The 20,873-nt window shown below is 43.0% G+C and overlaps 1 protein-coding gene across 2 annotated transcripts in view; it reads left to right on the forward strand.

Moving 5' to 3' along the window:
* CPPED1 (calcineurin like phosphoesterase domain containing 1) overlaps positions 1 to 16,562 on the forward strand; it is a 107,697-nt gene extending 91,135 nt beyond the window's left edge. For both annotated transcript variants that reach the window (XM_024744481.1, XM_024744482.1), the window contains one exon: positions 16,087 to 16,562. In XM_024744481.1, coding sequence (XP_024600249.1) covers positions 16,087 to 16,316 — 230 coding nt within the window. In that variant the 3' untranslated portion in view covers positions 16,317 to 16,562. The remainder of the gene's footprint in view (positions 1 to 16,086) is intronic.
* The last annotated feature ends 4,311 nt before the right edge of the window (positions 16,563 to 20,873 follow it).

A 20,873-nucleotide genomic window follows, 5' to 3' on the forward strand; every position in this document is an offset into this window, starting at 1 on the left:
TCCCACCTTCTTGTAGGAGCCTTGGGAAGGGAAGAGTATCATTTTGTTGATGATTATCTAGGGGAGGTAAAAGTGGAATTTACATGGCTATTTTTTTAGGAGACGAAACTGGGGAGAAAATTTAAAACAAAAGAAATCTCTTCGCCTAACACCAGCTCCTACTCTATAGAGAAAAGAAATCTCTTGGCCTCGGGTGAAGGGTCATTTCAATAGCTGGGCCATTACTTTCAACCCAAGCAAAACAAAAAAAGAGAGAGAGGAGAAATCCCAAGAGGAGGCTATGAATCCTCAGGACAAGCCAGATGCTTCACGCAGCATGTGGACCAGACATCTGAGCAAATGCCTGAGGTGGCCAGATGTTTGTGTGTTGCATAGCACCCACAAAAGAAAGGGTGGCATGAACCCCACGCAGGCTTCCAGTGGAGGCCCAGCCCGGGAGCACCTGAGCCCCTGGCAGTGAAGTCATCTCCAGCCTTCTGTGGCTGCTCATGCCCTTCAGAAGATTGGGGTTCAACTCCCACAGCAGCTAGCCCCCCAAACCCCTACCCCAGGTCGAGTGGTACAGAGGCAGGGCTGCCTGGCTTGGGTGCTTTTTAACCTGAGAGAGTCTTTCCTTGCGCTCTTGATCCTGCAGCAAACAGGAATGGATGGGCCCCTCCCTGGAGAGCTGGCCATTGGGGCTGGGCAAATGGGCACCTTCCTCCCTGCGGGGTCACTGACCCAGGGCCCCCGAGGCTCTCTGAGAAGCTGCACTGAGTGTCCCCAAGTACCTGAACAGTCCCTGGAGGGCCGAAAGGCTCTGAATGTCCCGACCTCCCAGTTTAAAGTATAGAATGATCATCTGACAGCCTAGATTGTACACACTGCAGATACAGTTTTCAGGGTTTTATACGGCAGCTCTGAGATAGAGCCGTATGTCCTGAGGGGAACAATTAAAAGACAGATTGTTGAGTGAATAAAAGCAAGGATCAAATTCACAGATAGCATCTCCCATTTTTGTGAAATTATATGTATTTTTGTATGTGTGTATTTCTATAGACCTATATCTTACATCTGTTTTTTGTTAGTACAGCCATTCAAATTATCTGGACAAGACACACGGAACTCCTAAAATGGAAAGAGAGATTTCAAGAGATTTCCCTCCTCCTTTTTTAAAGTGCCTTGTATTTTTATAATATTTGATTTTATTTTTAGCAAGCATGCCTTGTTTTTTGAAAAAAAACCTTTTTGTCCAGAAATATTTTCAAACTTACAGAGAAGTTGCAAGTAAAAAGAACACCTATATACCCTTTACCCGAATTTATCTGGCATTTTACCCCAATTGCTTGATTTTTTTATTGTTTGCAATAGATATTGCAAGTATATTTTTCTGATCTATTTGAGGGTACGTTGCATGCATCAATGTGTGTTTTATTTTCCCTTCCTTACACAAAAGGTAGGCTCCTATATATGCTTTCCTGTACATTATTCACATTTTTCTTTGCAATCATTCAGTATCAGTTTATGGATATCTTCCTCGGTTTGTTTGTTTACAACTGTGAGTGTACCACAGTTTGTTCAACTGCTCTCCTAAGGCATGCATTACTTTTAATTAATTAATTTATTTTTGCTATGTTGGGTCTTCGTTTCTGTACGAGGGCTTTCTCTAGTTGTGGCAAGCTGGGGCCACTCTTCATCGCGGTGTGCGGGCCTCTCACTATCGCGGCCTCTCTTGTTGTGGAGCACAGGCTCCAGATGCGCAGGCTCAGTAGTTGTGGCTCACGGGCCTAGTTGTTCTGCGGCATGTGGGATCCTCCCAGACCAGGGCTCGAACCCGTGTCCCCTGCATTAGCAGGCAGATTCTCAACCACTGCGCCACCAGGGAAGCCCAGGCATGCATTACTTTTGAAAGCAGAAAAACAAAGATAACTAGTGAAATGGAAAATTTAAAACCACTGAAGAGAGCAAGCTGAGGCTCTAATAGAAAGTCTGTCATTTTTAAAGTGGGTGGGACCATGGGAGAAGCCAGGTGGCTGGTGAGCCCTTGAGCCTCACAAATAGAGCCATAGTGATGGCAAGGGGTCCACACGAAGTAACTCTCTTAGGTCGGGGTCTCTGGAGGCAGAGCCTGAGACTGGGATTGGAGGACATGTGAGGGAACAAGGAAGTAACAACGGGACAGGGCAGGCGACAGAGCTAAGAAGGATATGTGCTCAGCTGGAGTCAGACTTCAGCCTGATCCAGCGGGAGCTCCAGAGCAGGGATCTCACCAGAGGTGGTCCCACCTTGAGTGGTGGTGGTGGGGACTCCCCCATCCCCCATATACGGTAATGTACTTTGAGAATGTCGAAGAGTTCAAATTAATGCATATAATGGGTCTTGTTCCTGGTGCTTGGCCTGTAGTAGATCTTCAGCAAATGATAGCTAATACTATTATAGTCATTCTTCCCTTTTTTCCTTTTATTTTTTCATGACAGCTCTATTGACATACCATACCATTAACATACAATTCACTTATTTAAGATGTCCAGTCAGTGGTCTTTAGTATATCCACAAAGCTGTGCATCCACCACCAGAGTCAATCTTAAAACATTTTCATGACCCTATAAAGAAATCCTATCCCATTAGCGGTCACTGCCCCATTTCCTCCCCAACCCCTTCCTCCCTCCCTGCCCTAGAAATCTGCTTTCTGCCTCTGTAGATGTGCCGGTTCTGGACATGTCGTGTAAATGGAGTCATACGATGTATGGTTTGGGGGCTGGCCTTTTGCACGCTCCTGTTGTTCCGTCGTGGGCTGTGCCGCTCCCCCACCCTCAGCCCTCAAGGGGAGGTCACCACTTGCGTGCCGTGGCTTTGGTTCAGTCATTCGGGTCTCCAGAGAAGGGCAGCTGTGAGCCATTAGCAGCCAACCTGCCCAGCAACTGGCGGACGGACACACCAGCCTGTGAAGGAGCCTAGTGGGGATGCCATTAGAGTCCCGCAGAGTAAATCGTGTGAATGGGCTTCGTTAAGAGTGAAATGAAAGGGATTACCCAGCATAATAGAATAACAGCAGCAGTTACTCAGAAGTTCTGGGTAAACAGAAACGTATGTTGTCCTGGGCAGGGTCCCTTTTTAGCCTCTTCAAGGCTCTTCCTCGAAAGATCAAGCAGGGAATGGAATCTCGGTGACCAAACTCTCACACCCTTGGTGGGAATTTTAATCGGTTCATTTTCTGAAGGATCATTTGACAGTTATTTCAAAAGCCGAAACTATGGGAATATGAAAGACTAAATGATTCCCCTAAGATCAGGACTCCTGTTTTACATCTTATTGGAGGTTCCAGCCATTACAAAAAGCAAGAAAAAGCATAAGGTTCAAAAGAAGAAGTAAAGCTGTCATATCATATCATTGCAGATGATATGATTGTTTACTTAGAATATCGTAGGAATCTACAAAACAATCTCTAGAACTAAAAAATGAATTTAACAAGGTCCCCAGATATAAACTTAATAGACAAAAATCAGTTGTATTCTTAATACAATTATGTACAATATATACTAGCAGCAAACAATTGTCAAGTGAAATTGTAAAAATAATTCAATTTACAGTAGCACCAAAAACCATAAAATGCCTAGGAATAACAAAAAATATCTTAAGTTCTCTACCCTAAAAATTATAAAACATTACAGAGAGTAATTAAAGACCTAAGTAAATGAAAAGATGGACCACGTTCATGGATCAGAAGACTTGTTAATACGGCATTTTCCCCAAGTTGATCTATAGAGTCAACATAATACCAATCAGAATTCCTGCAGTTTTATTTTGGGTAGAAATCCACAAGCTGATTCTAAAATATCTATGGAAATGCAAAGTACCTATAATAGAAGAACAGTTTTGAAAAAGAAGAACAAAGTTGAAAGACCTATCCTATCTGATTTCAAGATTAACTATGAACCTACAGTGCTCAAGACTGTTAGGCATTTGGTATTAAAAGATAAGTGGATCAGTGCAACAGAAAAGAGAGTTCAGAAATAGACCCAAATTTATATGGTTAATCAGTTTTCATCAAAAGTGCTGAGGCAGTTCTGGAAACAACTTCCAGTGTCCATCAACAGTTGAATGGGTAAACAAATTATGGGATATCTATACAATGGAATAGTTCTCAGCAATGAAAAAATGAACTGTTGATACATGGATGAATCTTTCAAAATTAATGCTTCCATGATTCTTTCATGAAATCTTTAAAAAGTATGCTGGATGAAAGACACCAGAACCACCCCCCCCCAAAAGGTGCATACTGTGCGATTACATGTATATAAAATCCAAATTAATCTATAGGAACAAAAATCAAGTTGGTGGTTGTCTGGGACAGGGATGGAGGGAGGGAGTGACTCCAGAGGAGCATCAGGAAACTGGCAGTGATGGGTGCATTCATGACCTTGATCTTGGTGATGGTTTCCAGGAGTGTACATATGTTAAAACTGATCCAATATGCACAGTTTATGGTTCTTCAGTTATACCTTAAGCTGTACCCAAAAGGGGGAGGTGTGTTTTGACCCAGCAGTTCAACCTCCTTGTAAACTTTGGAAACTGATGACCCTGGAGCCAGCCTTTTCTGTCTACTTGTATATGTGGTGTAGTTATCATTTTTGCTCTGCAAAAGTGCCTTGTTGGATTTGTGCCTTGTTGTATGATATTCATAATTAAGAACTTCTATTAAAGAAATAGTCAGTGCTTTAATTAATTAATATAAAAATGGCTTTCATTCATTTGGTGCCTACTGTGTGCCAGGCACAGCAGAGCTGTTTCTCACAATAGCAGCTTTGCAGAGTAGCTGTTATTATCCCCATTTTATAGATGATGAAACTAAGGCCATTCAGTTAAAAAGTACCAATGCTGGAATTGGATTTCCACATCTGCCCCACACTGTTCAATATAGGCTCTAAATGTAAAATGCACAGTGAATTTTCAAGAACTTGAGATGGGCTCTAAGTGTAAAACACACACTGAATTTTCAAGAACTTAATGTGGAAGTAAGGATGTAAAATTAGTAATATTTTATATACTGAATAGATGTTGAAATGATAATATTTTAGATACATTGGGTTAAATAAAATACATAACTAAAATTAATTTCGCCTGTTATTTTTTTACTTTTTTTAATGGAGTTGCTAGGAAATTCAAAAATTACAGGTGAGGCTCACATTACACTTCTTTTTGACCAGTGCCACCTCAGAGCTCTTTCCACATCATGTTGTCTATGTGAGAGACAACTAGGAGGTTAATTCAACAGCATATATTTATATTTATTGAGTATAAAATGTATGCTGGTTAAATTTTATAGTTTCCCTTATTGGTACATTTGTTTACTCTGTAAGTCCATTAGCTGCTTAATTTCAAGCAAAAATTGTCAGCAAACAATTTTTTCCATATTTCAGGTCTGGATTACTTTTTTAGATGGAAGGATGTGAACACTCTTAGTTTAAGGTAGATACAGAAGTCTCTGACCATCAGGACAAGTGCTCCTGTTTATAGAATAATTGACCAGTTTTGTGTTCTTTAAATCAGTGTTCTCTTTTGGGCAAATATGCTGGTGTCTTCTGGTTGGAATGGCATCCATATTTTTATAAACTAAACTACAGATTACTTTGTCCTTTGTTGTTTACTTTATCTGGGAGAAGCACAGAAGCTTCCAGTTTTTGAAGAATCAAGAAATCGTGACTGACCTTTGATCACCCAAATGTATTTTTTGAGTTGGTATACTTTTCCCCCATTACTGGGGGTGGCCCTCCTTCTAGTTTTGTAAATAAAGTTTTATTGGATCACACACGTGTTCACACACTTTCTACGGCTGCTTCCATGTCACAAAGGAAGGCAGAGTTGAGTAGTTGCGACAGAGACTGAAGAGCCTAAAATATTTACTATCTGGCCCTTTAAGGAAAAGGTTGGCAGACCCCGGGTCAATTAAGTTACAGGTGATCCTCAAAAGGAGGTCCATGGGGCTTCCCTGGTGGCGCAGTGGTTGAGAGTCCGCCTGCCGATGCAGGGGACACAGGTTCGTGTCCCGGTCCGGGAAGATCCCACATGCCACGGAGCGGCTGGGCCCGTGAACCATGGCCGCTGAACCTGCACGTCCGGAGCCTGTGGCCTCCGGGAGAGGCCACAATAGTGAGAGAGGCCCGTGTACCGCAAAAAAAAAAAAAACAAAACATGTAAAGTAGCTCAGAACAATGTCCGGCAGATAGTGCACACTCCATATAAGTGATGCTGCTGCTGCTTGTTATTATTACTACCCTAATCATGACCTCCCTTCAAGTCCCAGGTCAGGCACAAGCAAAGAACTGGAAGAAGCTGAGGGTGTGTTTAGGTCGAAGCCACCCTCTCCAGGAAGCCTTCTTACTGGGCCCCCGCATCATCTGTGATCCGTGGCACTTTGGACCTCCAGGGTGGTAGACAGAGCATCTACTTCTGAGTCAGTCTGATCCTGGTAACAAATCCTAGCTGTGTGACCCTGGACAAGTTACTTAACCTCTCTGTGCCTGATCCCATCATCTGTAAAAGGGGACAGTATCTTCCTCGTGGGGGTCCTTATGAGGCTGACCTGAGATGATGCACGTGCAAAGTGCTCAGCTCAGAGCAGATATTCTGTAAATAAAACACCGCTAAACTGTGTTATTTTTACTTTCTGCATTTTATTATGAAAGCACTTTACAGTACTACGCAGCTGTAGACTTTAAGCTCTTGATTGCTAGGAATGGTTGATCTGGGTGCCCTGCTAGGCTCCACCAACACCTGGCATCGGGAGGGAGCTCTGCAAATGTTTATTGCCTCGAATTGGCTGAAGAAACAGCATCCTGCCTCAGCCGAAGAACGGGGAGCAGGCCGTTGCCTTTCTCCACAGTCCCTGGCAGCCACGGGCCGTGGACACTTAGGCATCTGGAAAGATACCTGCCAGTAAAATTCTGAGCGTGATTATACTGGAATCTATAACTCCCAAATTGGCAACTCAAAATCGTAATTTAATATGAAGAATGTCATACTGAATGAGTCAGGTGGGCCTTAACCCCAATGTTGGATCGGCAGCTGACGTTCCAGCCCTGCCTAAGAAACATCTGCTTCTCCCCCTTTGCCTCACAGCCATCCCAGGCCACTGGCCGCCAGCAGGGATCACCGTCTCCAGGCCTGCCTCTTGGCTGCCTGCTGAGGAAATTCCTTACCTGCAGGAGAGATTATTTATGCCTGCTTTCTGTGTGTTCACACCAACCTTTTCCTTTTTAAAATTTTCCTTTTCTTTTTCTCTTTTATGAGTCCCATATTTTTCCTTACCACTGAGACAGAATAAATTGAGTGTGACTAATGATTTGTGACACAAGTTTCACTGTTACAGCTGGCAATGTAAAGATGCCAAGCATTTTCATAAGTGTATACTCAGGTGGGATAAAAGAAAAAACTGCCCAGTTAGAATCTGCTCACACTTTCCAAGCCTAAGTAACACTAAAGACATTAAGGACATTAGTTTTTAAGCCCCAAATTGTACCGGCGTGCATCCCGATTTCCTGGTTGATTTGAGGCACATTTCTGATATTAGAGTATTAAGTTATATGGAGATTGTATCCCAATCCTCTGATTGATTTGAAATGAATTTGAATCAGGGCAGCTTAAAAATTGCTTTTATAGCATCTTTATGACTTGATACCATGGAGAAATAAATATGAAGCTAATGCCACGAGGGCGTCCTCTTGATGCAGGGGCTGTCTCTGCTGCGGATTTTCCTGGTGGTAATTTAAGGAGATGCTTGTCACCTCCTTACAGCAGTTCATAATTTAAAAACAATCTATACGTGATACTCAATTAAGGCACCATAGAGGCATGTCGGCCACAGATGACTGATGAACAGTCCGAATGGAAATTCTGCACAACTCTTAAAAACACCACTAAACACCACTAAAATCAATCCCCCGTCAGGAAAACCATGATTTATTAATATATTCTCTACCGCTATCGAGTTGTGAATCAATGCGTCCCCAAGTAGAGGACTTCCCTTGTGGCGCAGTGGTTAAGAATCCGCCTGCCAATGCAGGGGACACGGGTTCGAGCCCTGGTCCGGGAAGATCCCACGTGCCGCGGAGCAACTAAGCCTGTGCGCCACAGCTACTGAGCCTGTGCTCTAGAGGCTGTGAGCCACAACTACCGAGTCGGCAAGCCACAACTACTGAGTCCACGTGTCACAACTACTGAAGCCCGTGTGCCTAGAGCCCGTGCTCCACAACAAGAGAAGCCACCGCGGTGAGGAGCCCGCGCACCACAACGAAGAGTAGCCCCCGCGCGCCGCAACTAGAGAAAACCCACGCGCAGCAACGAAGACCCAACAGAGCCAAAAATGAAATTAATTATTTTTTAAAAAGCTAGTAGAAAACCAACATAAGTAAAACTTCTTGCAAGTCCTGGTGGCAGGGCCTGAACGTTGCAAGGCCAGCTGGTCATGTCTGCGTCCCACTCCAGCAGGGGAGCCTCGGGGCATGATGAGCACCTGCTGTTTACTGGGCACACGTTGCCAGCATCCGAGCTGTCATCCAAACCTCTCTGCCACCCGTGAGACAGGTATTATTATTGTCTTACAAATGAGGAAGTCGAGGTTCACAAAGGTCAGTAACCTGCCCAAGGTCCCAAAGGACAGAACCTGAGTCTGCAAGAACCTGAGCTCTTACATCCGAGTACCATGGTTCTGATCCTGGCTGCCCTGATTTCTAACTGAGTAACTTTGCCTTGGTTCCTTAACTTCTCCGTGCCTAGTCTTCTCATCTGTAAAATGGAGATGACTCCTGTGTCCCTAGGACAAAGTTCTATTGGGAGGATTCAGGAGATGGTGGATTAAAAAGTCCTCAGGGGGCTTCCCTGGTGGCGCAGTGGTTGAGAGTCCGCCTGCCGATGCAGGGGACACGGGTTCGTGCCCCAGTCCGGGAGGATCCCACATGCCGCGGAGTGGCTGGGCCCGTGAGCCATGGCCGCTGAGCCTGCGCGTCCGGAGCCCGTGCTCCGCAACGGGAGAGGCCACAGCAGTGAGAGGCCCGCGTACTGCAAAAATAAATAAATAAAAAATTCTTAGGGTCCTGCTGCTGCTGCTGCCCTCGACTCACTCTGCCTCAGTGTTTGCCCTTCTTTGGGACAGAATCAGGAGACATTTTTGGGGTTCAGAACTCCTGGACTTCCCAGGAGGTGGGAAGTAGAAACTCCCACTACCAAATACCAGGCTCCTGGGTCCGGTTCCAACCCAAGAAGAGGCTCCCTCACTTACCACCTGAGTCTCATCCCTGTGTTTTGCTTTTCCCTGTGCCAACTGGGAATATCTCAGAGCCTTGAACTCTGCACCAGAACCCAGGAGAGTGGAGAGTCTTTCATACGTCCCTGCTTTGAGACAGACTTTAGCCTCCTGCCTGACCATCCCGTTGTAAGTTTATCACATGGTCATTGCCTGATTTCCTGTTCAGGACTCCGAAATGTCAAGTTCCTCATTGTACTGGGCAGGGGGGAGGTGGGGATCTCTTTTACCAGAAGCAAGAAGATTCTGAACACAACAGCTCTGCTTGCCGACAGCTCTTTCATCTTTATTTCTAGTCCTCTTTAGGCTTCTTTGCTCATCTAAAAATCCTCATTTGGTCACATTTCTGTGACTTGGGACATTATCAGTAAATGATGAGCCCCCGGGGACCTGGGACGGGAAATGGATGGGACACGCTGATGGCAGAGAAGCCCAGCTCTCCACAGTCCACTGAGACCCCTTCTGAAAGGTCTGCCAGTCACTTGCACAGTCCCCGTTAACACTCCTGTCTCTGCGAATGCCAACAAATAACGGCGTGAAGTCTAAACATAAATGAGTTTTCACAGCTAATTACGGCTAATGCGAGCAACTTTCAAAATTGCCAAACATTCCTTCCAGAATAGTACATTTTGCAACTATGAATTAGGCCTAAAGAGCCAAATTTCATAAACATAATTTAGCATACAACCAAATAATAATACTAAGTGCTTTCCGACCGGCCGTTAGCAGGTCCCCGAGGTGGGTCTAGTCGCACACTCTCCCATTTGGGCGTCTGACGGCACAGGCCGTAAGGCTCGGAAACCCCAGGAAGGCAGTGGAGGAAGCAGTCATTTTCACGGCCCTGCAGCCTGAGTGATCAGGAGCTGTTCACTTCCCCAACTTAACGGCGATACACCCAACCCAGCGGTTCCAGCTGCAGCTTTTAGCCACACAGCTCCGGCCCTGGTGTGGCAGCACCTCCATCCCTCCTGTCATCATTCTTTCCCAGTCCACGTCACCTTGATGTTTGTTTGTGATCGCCAAATCAATGCATGATCACTGCAAACATTATAGTAATAAAAACATAGAAAGTGATGCCCGCCCTTGCTAATCCCACCCCACCACCCTGGTGGTGAAATCACCTGTGTGAGTTTAGTGTCTGTTTCTCCCCCATTCAGCTGGGGGTACAAACTCAAGCACACACCCTCTTATATGGGCGTTATCTTAATTTTACAAAGGCAGGATCACACAACACTTCTTTTTACATCTTGCTGTTCATACTTAATAATATATTGGGTGCCTTTCAGTGCCGGTACATGTAAATCAACCTCTTTTTTTTTTTTTTTTAGTACGCATACTATAATTTATCCAGTCTCCCATAAACGAATATTACAAACAGTGCCTCTGTGAGCACTGTTTATTTGTCCCCACAAACACACCTACATCTGTGGGCTCTTCTCTGGGTATCTCGGAAGGATAAATTTATATGAAAATGGTGGTGTTGGGTCAAGGGGAACGCACAGCAAAATGTCAGAACCTAATAGCACCTAATTACCCTCTGAAATGAGTTGTATCTGTTTGCATCCTAATAACAGTCGACGGAAATAGCTGTTTCTCTCCACCCTTGGCTGTTTTAAGTAGGGAAACCTGGGTCACCTTCCTTTCCATCCCTAGCCATGGTCCAGGGCTGGCAGACCCACACCTGCCCGCAGGTGGGTCTCAGTTCTTGCTGCTGGAGAGTGGCTGTAGTCTCCAGAGCTCCGTTCAAAGTCTCCCAGAACCCTACTAACAAGAAGGGTTAAACAATTTGATCGTATTTCCTTCATACCTTTTTTGAATCATTGTCAAATGCAGAACAGTTCTCTCACCATGAGGGTCCCTCCTGTAGCCACACCCACTCCCAGCCCCCTTCATTCCTGTCCCTAACTCCTAGCAACTATATAATTTTTGTCACTTTAAGAATGTTATGTAAGTGGCATCATACTGTATGGAACCTTTTGAGTTGGCTTTTTAAAATCAGCGTAATCTCCTTGATACCCACTCAAGATGTGGCATGTGTCAATAGTTGATTCCTTTTTACTGCTGAGCAGTATTGCATTGGTGTGGGTGCCTCTTGACTGTGACCATTTCTTAGACTTTGCTTATTTTTGACGACCTTTACAGTTTTGAGAAGTACTGGTCAGGTATTTTATAGAATGTCTATTGGGATCTGTCTGATGTCTTTTTCATGCCAGAATTATGGGTTTAAGGGAGGAAGACCACACAGGTCAATTACTGTTTTAATCCCAGTCATATCAAGGTACATACCATCAACCTGACATATCATCACTGTTGATGTTCGTCAGTTTCTCCCCTGTAAAGTTATTTTTTAAAAAAAAAAACAACAAACCCCTCTTTATTCTTCACTCTTTGAAGGAAGTCGCTATGCACAACCCATACCTAAGGGGTAGGGAGTTATACTCCACCTCCTTAAAGGAGGAATTTCCACATAAATTATCCGTTAGTCTTCTGTATGGGATGTTTGTCTCTTTTCCCCACATATATTTAGTCAGTTATTTGTATTAGTATAGACTCGTGGCTTTTTAAATACATTTCCTGCCCCAGTCTTACAGACACCCATTTCTCCAAGGATCCATAGTTCCTTTTGTTGGAGAATAGAAGTAGAAACCAAGATGTGGCTGCTACGTGTGCTCCCTGCTAGCATGTGTCCTTGCTCCTAGGCACTTGCACCTGACAGAGCAAGAAATGTGTGTCTCTCTACTAACCTGTGTACATACACATCTATATATATTTCCAGATGTCAGCAGGGTTTACACGTTAAGGTAAACACAAGTTCATACTGATGTCTCCAACTCTAATCCATTACCACATGGATCATTCTAGCCTCCTCCCCTTCCCATACGGGTTTAAAAAAAAAAAACAACCTTTTTTTATTGAGCTGTATAATTCACATACCGTACAATTTACTCCAAAATTCAGTGGCTTTAATATATTCACAGGACTGTGCAACCATTGCCACTGTCTAATTCCAGACCATTTTTACCATTCTGCAAAGAAACCCTGTGCTCATTAGCAGTCATTCTCACTCTCTCTTTCCCCTCTTCACCCAGCAACCACTAATATACGTTCTTTCGCTATGGATTTGCCCATTCGGGACATTTCTTACAAATGGAACCATACAATATGTGGCCTTCTGCATCTGACTTCTTTAACTCGGCATAATGTTTCGAGAAGTGGTAAACTCTTAGTCTTTATATGTCCAAACATGTATCTGTTTTGCCCTTAAACTTGAATGATGGTTTAGCTAGGTACAAAATTTGAGGTTCACAAGTACTTGCCTTCAGCATTTTGAAAGTATTACTCCCTGATTCTTTTATGGCTGAGATGCCTGCTACCTGTCTAATTGTCATCCCTTTATAGTACTTTTGCCATGATATCTTTTTTTTTTTTTTTTTTGGCTGTGTTGGGTCTTCGTTGCAGTGTGCGGGCTTCTCATTGCTGTGGCTTCTCCTGCTGCGGAGCACGGGTTCTAGGCGCACGGGCCTCAGCAGTTGTGGCACACGTGCTCAGCAGCTGTGGCTCGTGGGCTCTGGAACGCAGGCTCAGCAGCTGTGGCTCACGGGCCCAGCTGCTCCGCGGCATGTGGGATCTTCCCAGACCAGGGCTTGAACCCGTGTCCCCTGCATTGGCAGGCAGATTCTTAACCACTGCACCACCAGGGAAGTCCCACCATGATATCTTTTTAAGACTTTTCTTTCTGATGCTCCATAATTTTACCATGGCATATGTCAGTATAAATTGATTTTTATTTATCCTATTAGTACTTTTCATTTGAAGACCCATATATTCCTCCTTTCTGGAAAATTCCAAATAACCCATCCTTTGGGTTCTTTGAACTTCTCATTCTTATTGCTTACGTCTGGGTGTCTGTGTTTTCTGATTCAGCTCCACATTTCTACCTTTTCATTCACTAATTCCCTGTCTGATTCGTGTCTAGTCTAGAATTTATCCCATTTATTGAGGGTTTTGTTTTAAAATTTTAATTCATAGGTTTTATGTCCACCATTTCTAAATTTCCATTACCAACCCTTCTCATTCAATTCATGCCCGTTTCGTTTCACAACATCTTGTTCTTTTTAATGGATATTTGTCCTTTATTGAGTACGTTTGATATCCTAAACATTTATTTTAAGTATTTCTCAGACAGTTTATATCATTGATTTCCCCTGAAGTGAATTCATATTCCTGATTGAAGAGTTTGAAGACTGTCTTACTTAGCATGAAATTTTCACGGATGGTGGAATTTTTTATTTCAGGTTCAGTTTGGGTAAGGGGTATTTGCAGCGGGGGAGGCGGTGGTTTTTCCCTCAATTTTCCTCTTGACCGACTTCTCCCTGTGCAGGGGTTTCGGCCCCCATCGGGGACCAGGCCTCACGATAGTGCTTTAGAGTCCTAGCCCTCCAGTCATCCTGCGAAACCGTGTTTCAGTTTCATGACTTGAACCTGTGTCTGTCCTTCCTCCCTAGACCCGTGGGTTGCTATAAGCCTTCACCCAGTGCTGTGCTGGAGACAGCTCCTACCAACACATGAAAACCAATGATTAAGTGTTAGAGAATTGTGTGAGTTGGTTGTTAAACAGCCATTGTTAGAATTTAATTATACAAACTCATCATTAAGTAAATTATATTAAGACGCAAAGGTAATAAATACTCATACTCGACACTTAACCATTTTCTAATTATCTTGCTCCGTATTATTCTCACCCCTGCTCTTTGGCTGCGTACAGCTCTCGTATGTGTGTTGGGAACACTCCGTGGTGGTGGGTGTGCTCCTGGGCATCTCTTGACCACTCTGGTTCAGTGACATCACGTTGGTCATTTGAAATCGGCCATCGTGAGAATGTTAACTCCATGGAAATGAGTAAACATTACAAATCAGGTCCTTTTTTTTTTTTTCTGGAGTGCTTGTACCAGGGTGTACCAGCCCACCACCACCCTGGAACAGGGCAGTGGTGGTTTTCTTCAGTCTCCTTCCATAAACGGAGGTATTATTAACACCACCCCTGTTTCCAGCCGGGAGCCAGCCTTTATTGCCTCATCTCAGAGAAAGTGCTTTCAATCTTGATTATCTTGTAAGAGCTCAACTCCCACTCATTACTCTGCCTTCCTGCTTTTTTCCTGGTCCATAGAGCTATTTATTTTGGTATTGAAGCTATCTCTGTCCTTTGGGTTTTTAAAAAATATTTTATCCATCATAGATCTAAGTTTGGAGAGGAGGAGGTACATTAAATGTTGACCATGCTGTGCTATCTTGACTAGAACTCCATAAACATTTTTTTTCAAAAAGATTTTAATATAGCTGTCAGTAATCTTGATGCTAGACAACAAATGATTACATATACCATAGTATATGATTTACACTTTTAAAAATTCTTTGAGGTGTACTTTCCACGTCCTAAGATGAATAAGATACACCAAAAGTCCTTTAGATGCCTGTTGGCTAACCAGCAAGTCCAGTCCTGGGTGGCTGATCTCTGCGACACTAAGCAACCAATGATAAGTTAAAACAGCTTCTCCTAGAGTCAGGACTCCTGGATGGGGGTAAGAACAGCTTTACACATGCAAAATACCAGAAGGACATTTAAAACAGAGAAGATGTTGCCTATTAAATCCCATCTCCGTTTTCACAATGAGAACACGGCAGCTTCCAAAATAAAGCTGTACCCTATGAACAGTGAATAACAGTGGGAATTTGAATTGGGTGTCAATTATAGAGATTTGAAGGAGTGCTTGTAAATAGCTTGTTCTCTCGTGGTGTGGAACGTGTACCTTCTCCTTGCTGCATACATGTCTTCACGTTTTCTTATTTCACTGGCCCTGTCTTTGGCTCCTGGACTCAGGGATTCCTGAGAAATATGAAGGAATTAATGAGTAAAAAGTATCTGTTTAAAAGAGAGGGACAAGTCCACCTCCTTATCCCTTCTCCTATTTCAAACCTTTTTCTCCTTCCATCCAGCTATTCCTTTATTTATTTTTTTAGCATCTTTACTGGAGTATAATTGCTTCACAATGGTGTGTTAATTTCTGCTGTATCACAATGTGAATCAGCTATACGTATACATACGTTCCCATATCTCCTCCCTCTTGCGTCTCCCTCCCACCCTCTCTATCCCACCCCTCTAGGTGGACACAAAGCACCGAGCTGATCTCCCTGTGCTATGCGGCTGCTTCCCACTAGCTATCTATTTTACATTTGGTAGTGTATATAAGTCCATGCCACTCTCTCACTTCATCCCAGCTTACCCTTCCCCCTCCCCGTGTCCTCAAGTCCATTCTCTGTGTCTGCGTCTTTATTGCTGTCCTGCCCCTAGGTTCTTCAGAACCTTCTTTTATGCCTTTATGAAAGATAAGGTGACCATATGTGTGTGGGTTTATCTCTGGGCTTTCTATCCTGTTCCATTGATCTATATTTCTGATAAACATTATTTTTCATAGACATGTACCTTCTACTCTATGGCTGTTATATAGGCCTCAAAATATTTCCTTCATCTCTCCCAAGGTCATTCACCTTTTCTCCCTTCTCTCCTTGTCCCCTAGTACTTTCCTGTATGAGTTACAAGAAACAGGTTAATAATGTATTATATATATATGAGTTATCCTCGAAAAGATTGTGGATGTCACGTATGCTGCCTCCTTATTTATCATATGCTGAATAATATTATGCATTTACTATAATAATATGTGTTCTTCACAGAAGAAACCACTGGAACCCCCAAGTTACCTAAATGGAAATCCTTGGCCCCCTAATGTTTTTTCCCTTCCCTGCAGGTATCAAAGCTGTGTTCTCAGGCCACTACCACAGAAATGCCGGGGGCACCTACCAGGACCTCGACATGGTGGTATCATCTGCCATCGGATGCCAGCTGGGCAAAGACACCCACGGGCTCCGAGTCGTGGTGGTCACCGCTGAGAAGATCGTCCATCGATACTACAGTTTAGATGAGCTGAGTGAGAAGGGAATAGAAGACGATCTGATGGATTTGTTGAAGAAAAAATGATTGCCGATTATGATTTATTCACTTTTCACTTCTACTGTTTTTTCATTTTGGAAGAACAGTAGCTGCACACAACCCCATATTGAAATAAAAAAGTGTACCAGGCAGATTTGTGAGTTTATGTCCTTGCGCTTCAGTCAGAGAGCTAGGCCCTGTCGTAAATGATACTTAAAATAGAACTGCCCTCCCTATGCAAAAGAGAGGGGAGGAGCCTGGGAATGAAAGAATAAATGATATTATTAGAATCTCTCTGCATGGGTGATTGAATAAGTTCTCCTAATGATGTGTCTCTCAACTCTGCTCTGAATCAGATGGTTTTCTGGCATCGTATGGTAAATGTCAACCTGTCGATCTCAGTCACACCCTGATATCCAAGTGTGATCTCTGATGATTCTTTGAACAAAATTCATCTGATTATAGTAAACCGTGGTCACAACTCCCCAAATGCTAGGCAAAACGAAGATCATCTCCTTTCCTTCCTAACAAAACAAATAATTGTGTTCCGTTACCAGAGCCAGAAACTCATCTGGCTGAGGAGCTGAGTAGCCAACATTTACTATTAAAGTCTGGGACATCTGTTATGGCCGATGATGAAGCGGATACAAGTCAAAGCTCGAGTTTACCTTCATGGCGGCTAGAAAAGTCACCTTTGCACATAAATCGTCCATATTCAAAAACCTCATCCCGGAGACTAGAACCGAAGCCCTAAAAGACCGCCTCTGCAGTCATAGGCAAGCACGTCTGATTCACTCACGTTTGCATGCGCTGCTGCAGCAGCTCCCTCCGCAGGTGGATGTTCTCGTGTGATCGGAATCATCCTCCGTTTATGAGACTCTTAGCTCTGTCTACTTTGACAGAAAACATGGGAATTGATGCAGAGTTCTTCAGAAACCAAGCAGAAATTCCTGTGGGGCAAAAACAGTGCTTTCAGCCACGTTATCTAAATTGGCACCAATTTTGATTAGATGCGCTGGTGCAGGATCCCTTGACCAAGGAGCGTGGATGGGTTAAAATCAGCATTGTCTTTGTTGAATCTACCTCGCTGCAGCTTCTCTGCGGCTCCTGACCACTGCGTAATTTTATCCATGTCACCTTTTCCAGCAGTCATCCTGGTGGACAGGGAGCCTGGGTACTCGCCATCCTGCCAGGAAAACTTCACAGCGTTATGCAGTAGCATTCAGTCATTCTAACAAAACAAAACAAAAACACAAAAAACTGGTTGCAAATGAACTGCAAAGTCCATTAAATTAAAAGACTTTCATGTTAAAAAGCTTCAGTCAGTGTAGCAAAACCATGTGAAATTAAATAGAAAGATAACTGGATATATAAATTCATAAGGAACAAAAGACAAGAAGTTAATTTTACTACAGATCGGTGACACACCATAGCTCATTGTTAATGTGGCAAGAAATTAAAAATTTTCAAAATCAGAATGCTCCTGTTTTAGAGTTCTGCTGCATTCTTGCTTCGCATTCCTCTTTCTTTGCAACAGATGGGGATAGAAGAGATCAAGAAGGGGAATTCAGTAAGAGGCGTAACGAATAAGCCATGCGTTTGAGGCCTGGGATGTGGTAACTTCAGAATCGGACGTGAGCAGTGTGAACCAGGACCATCAGTGTGGATGTGGGTCTCCTGGGGGAAACGGGGAGAGTTTAATCACCGCGGACTGGAGCTCTCTTTGTCACGTCACCTGTGCAAAATGCTCTAGACTGTGGCACTTGGGTTTGGGGAAGGATATGGGAATAATTAAAAGTAATTGAAATGAAACTTCTAAATCTCCTTCTCCAAAAACCTAATAAGGAAGATAATTGATTCAAAACACAGCAAGAATATGCTACGAATAGGGAATCCTATGAAATTCTCACCATTTTTAAAGTAACCAAACAGCAGTATTCCCCAATGGTGATAGGTTCAGAAAGCAGTTAGGAAATGATAGTGTATCATTCTGATAATAATTACCAATGCGTTCACTTATGAGTCCTTTTTCTTTAAAAAAAAAAAAAAAGACATATTTTTTTTAAAGTGCCTTATACTGAGATAAACAATAAAACACACCATGATCATAAGTGCTATGGTTTCGAATGTTTGTTAGGTGCTAAGTACTGTTTTAAGTCCTTTGGCTCAGAGAGGTGGGGCCGCTTGGCCAAGGTCACCCACCTCATCAGTGAGGAGCGAAGGATTGAGATACAAACAGTCCAGCTGTTGAGCCTACGCTCCCTGACATTATCCTCTTTCCCGGAAAACGTTTTTCACAGGTGAGAGGTTCGTACCCGCTCTTGCCAACACGGCACCCAGTTAGCTGGAGGCCCTGGGACTTCATCCCAGCGTTTGTAAAGCCTAGGCAAGGCCCAGAAGCCCCTTCTCTGACACCAGGTTCACGGTGGCAAAAGCCTGTCCAAGGAGCAGGTCGTTCCAGGCAGAGAATTTTCACTGGAGGAGATTGAAAAGCTGAATTGAACCGTAATGGGCCGCAGGACACAGCTCTGGCCACAACAGTAAACACTTCATCAGATGAAGCTTCCTTCCTTGTTTATAGTTTTCACCCCAGCAGGTAGGAAGCCAGCATCTCTCTCAGGGCAGAGAGGGCCACCTAATGCTCCCCCCCTCCAATTAATCATTTTAATTGGGAAAAAAATAAGGGGCTGCTAATGGAGGAAGCTTATTTAAAGTGATCTAGAACTGGACTGTCAGGACTCAAGGGTGGGTTTGTGGATAGCAGGTGGGGAGATGATCATCTAACTGCATTTGGTTTTTACAATGAGTAAGTTTATCTCAAGTCTTCAGTCATGTTTCCCCTCAAGTTGGAGAACAGGGGGGGAAAATGTAAACTTCATGGCACTAACAAACAGAACATTTCATAATATTTTGATTTTTCAGCATTGCTAGTTAGTCAGTCCCTAAGAGAGGGTTATGAAGCAAACACTAGTTTTAAGCCTGACTGATGACACTAGGACTGGGAAAATAATCTAAAAAAGAGTGGATATATGTATATCTATAACTGATTCACTTTGCTGTACAGCAGAAACTAACACAACACTGCAAATCAACTAGACTCCAATAAAAATTACAGTATGGAGGTTCCTTAAAAAACTAAAAATAGAGCTACGCTAACAGTTCTATTAAAAGTATATATATATATATATATTTATTTATTTATATGGAATCTAAAAAAAAAAGGTACTGATGAACGTAGTTGCAGGGCAGGAATAAGGAGGTAGACATAGAAAATGAACTTGACATGGGGTGGGAGGGCAAAGCTGGGGTGAAGTGAGAGTAGCATCGACATATATGCACTACCCAATGTAAAATAGTTGGCTGGTGGGAAGCAGCAGCATAGCACAGGGAGATCGGCTCGGTGCTTTGTGATGACTTAGGGAGGTGGGATAGGGAGGGTGGGAGGGAGGCTCAAAAGGGAGGGGGTATGGGAACACGTGTGTGCATATGGCTGATAAGCCTCGTGCAACAGAAACTAACACAGTATAGTGAAGCAATTATACTCCAGTAAAGATCTATTAAAAACAGAAAAGGTACATGCACCCCTATGTTCATAGCAGCACTATAAAAAATAAACAAAAAAACACTAGGACCATTTACCGTATGTACCTGCAAAAGATACTGAGTTACATATAACTGTAGAATCTACATACACATAATACAGTTTAATATTATAGCCTGTCTTCTAATGTGAAATCTTTTGAGAAAAGGTAGCAAAAACATCATTTGCATTTACTTGAACTCTTAATACTTATTCCCCAAGTAGTGTCTAAAACAGTTTTGTGCAGTCATGAAATTAAGTAGCAATATAGTATTGAGCTAAGGGGAAAAAAGAAGATTTAGGAATAAATTGTCAAGGCAAGTTCTATTAAAAGCTCTCTGTAATAGACACCAGGGATTTCTTGTTCAGATAACCTTAGCAGTTTTGGTTGCACGTGCAAGAGATAGTACTTGACAGGTAATACTGATCTTTTTAATAATTTCATAAAATACTGTCTTACACCATTGGAGAGCTCTTAGGTATATTTATATATAGGCACAATGGAGGATTTTTTTCTTGGAATAATAAATGATTTCCAGCATCTTTCTAGAAAACATTTTACTGACTAAATTATCTTTTGCCTTCAATGTATTTTATTTCCTTTTTTTTATTTTAACGTTAGTGACTATACACATACACACACAAATATATACAGATTGGTTTTTTTCTTTAGATAACACCTAAAACAACAATGTAAGTAAAAAACCTATGTAAATAAATTGTATTGAATGTGAATATTCACAAGTTACCTTTTATTATTCTGTTCTGATATTTGTCTTTAAAAAGTAATTTTCTTCATTAATGGGGCTTTGCATCTCACTTACAACAAAGTCCAGACTCCTTCCTACGACCTCCCAGGCCCCGCCCACTCTGCCCCAGCCCCGCCCGTGTCTCTCAGCATCGGCTCTGCCACCCTGCCCTTGCTGACCGTCCCACTGCCCTGTGCACTTCCTGTTTCCTCTGATGGGAATTGGCTTCCTATCATTTTGACCTCAGCTCAGAATTCCTCAGAGTATCCTTCCCCA

This window comes from Neophocaena asiaeorientalis, unplaced genomic scaffold, assembly GCF_003031525.2.
Source record: "Neophocaena asiaeorientalis asiaeorientalis breed wild unplaced genomic scaffold, Neophocaena_asiaeorientalis_V1.1 scaffold91, whole genome shotgun sequence".
NCBI lineage: Eukaryota > Metazoa > Chordata > Mammalia > Artiodactyla > Phocoenidae > Neophocaena > Neophocaena asiaeorientalis.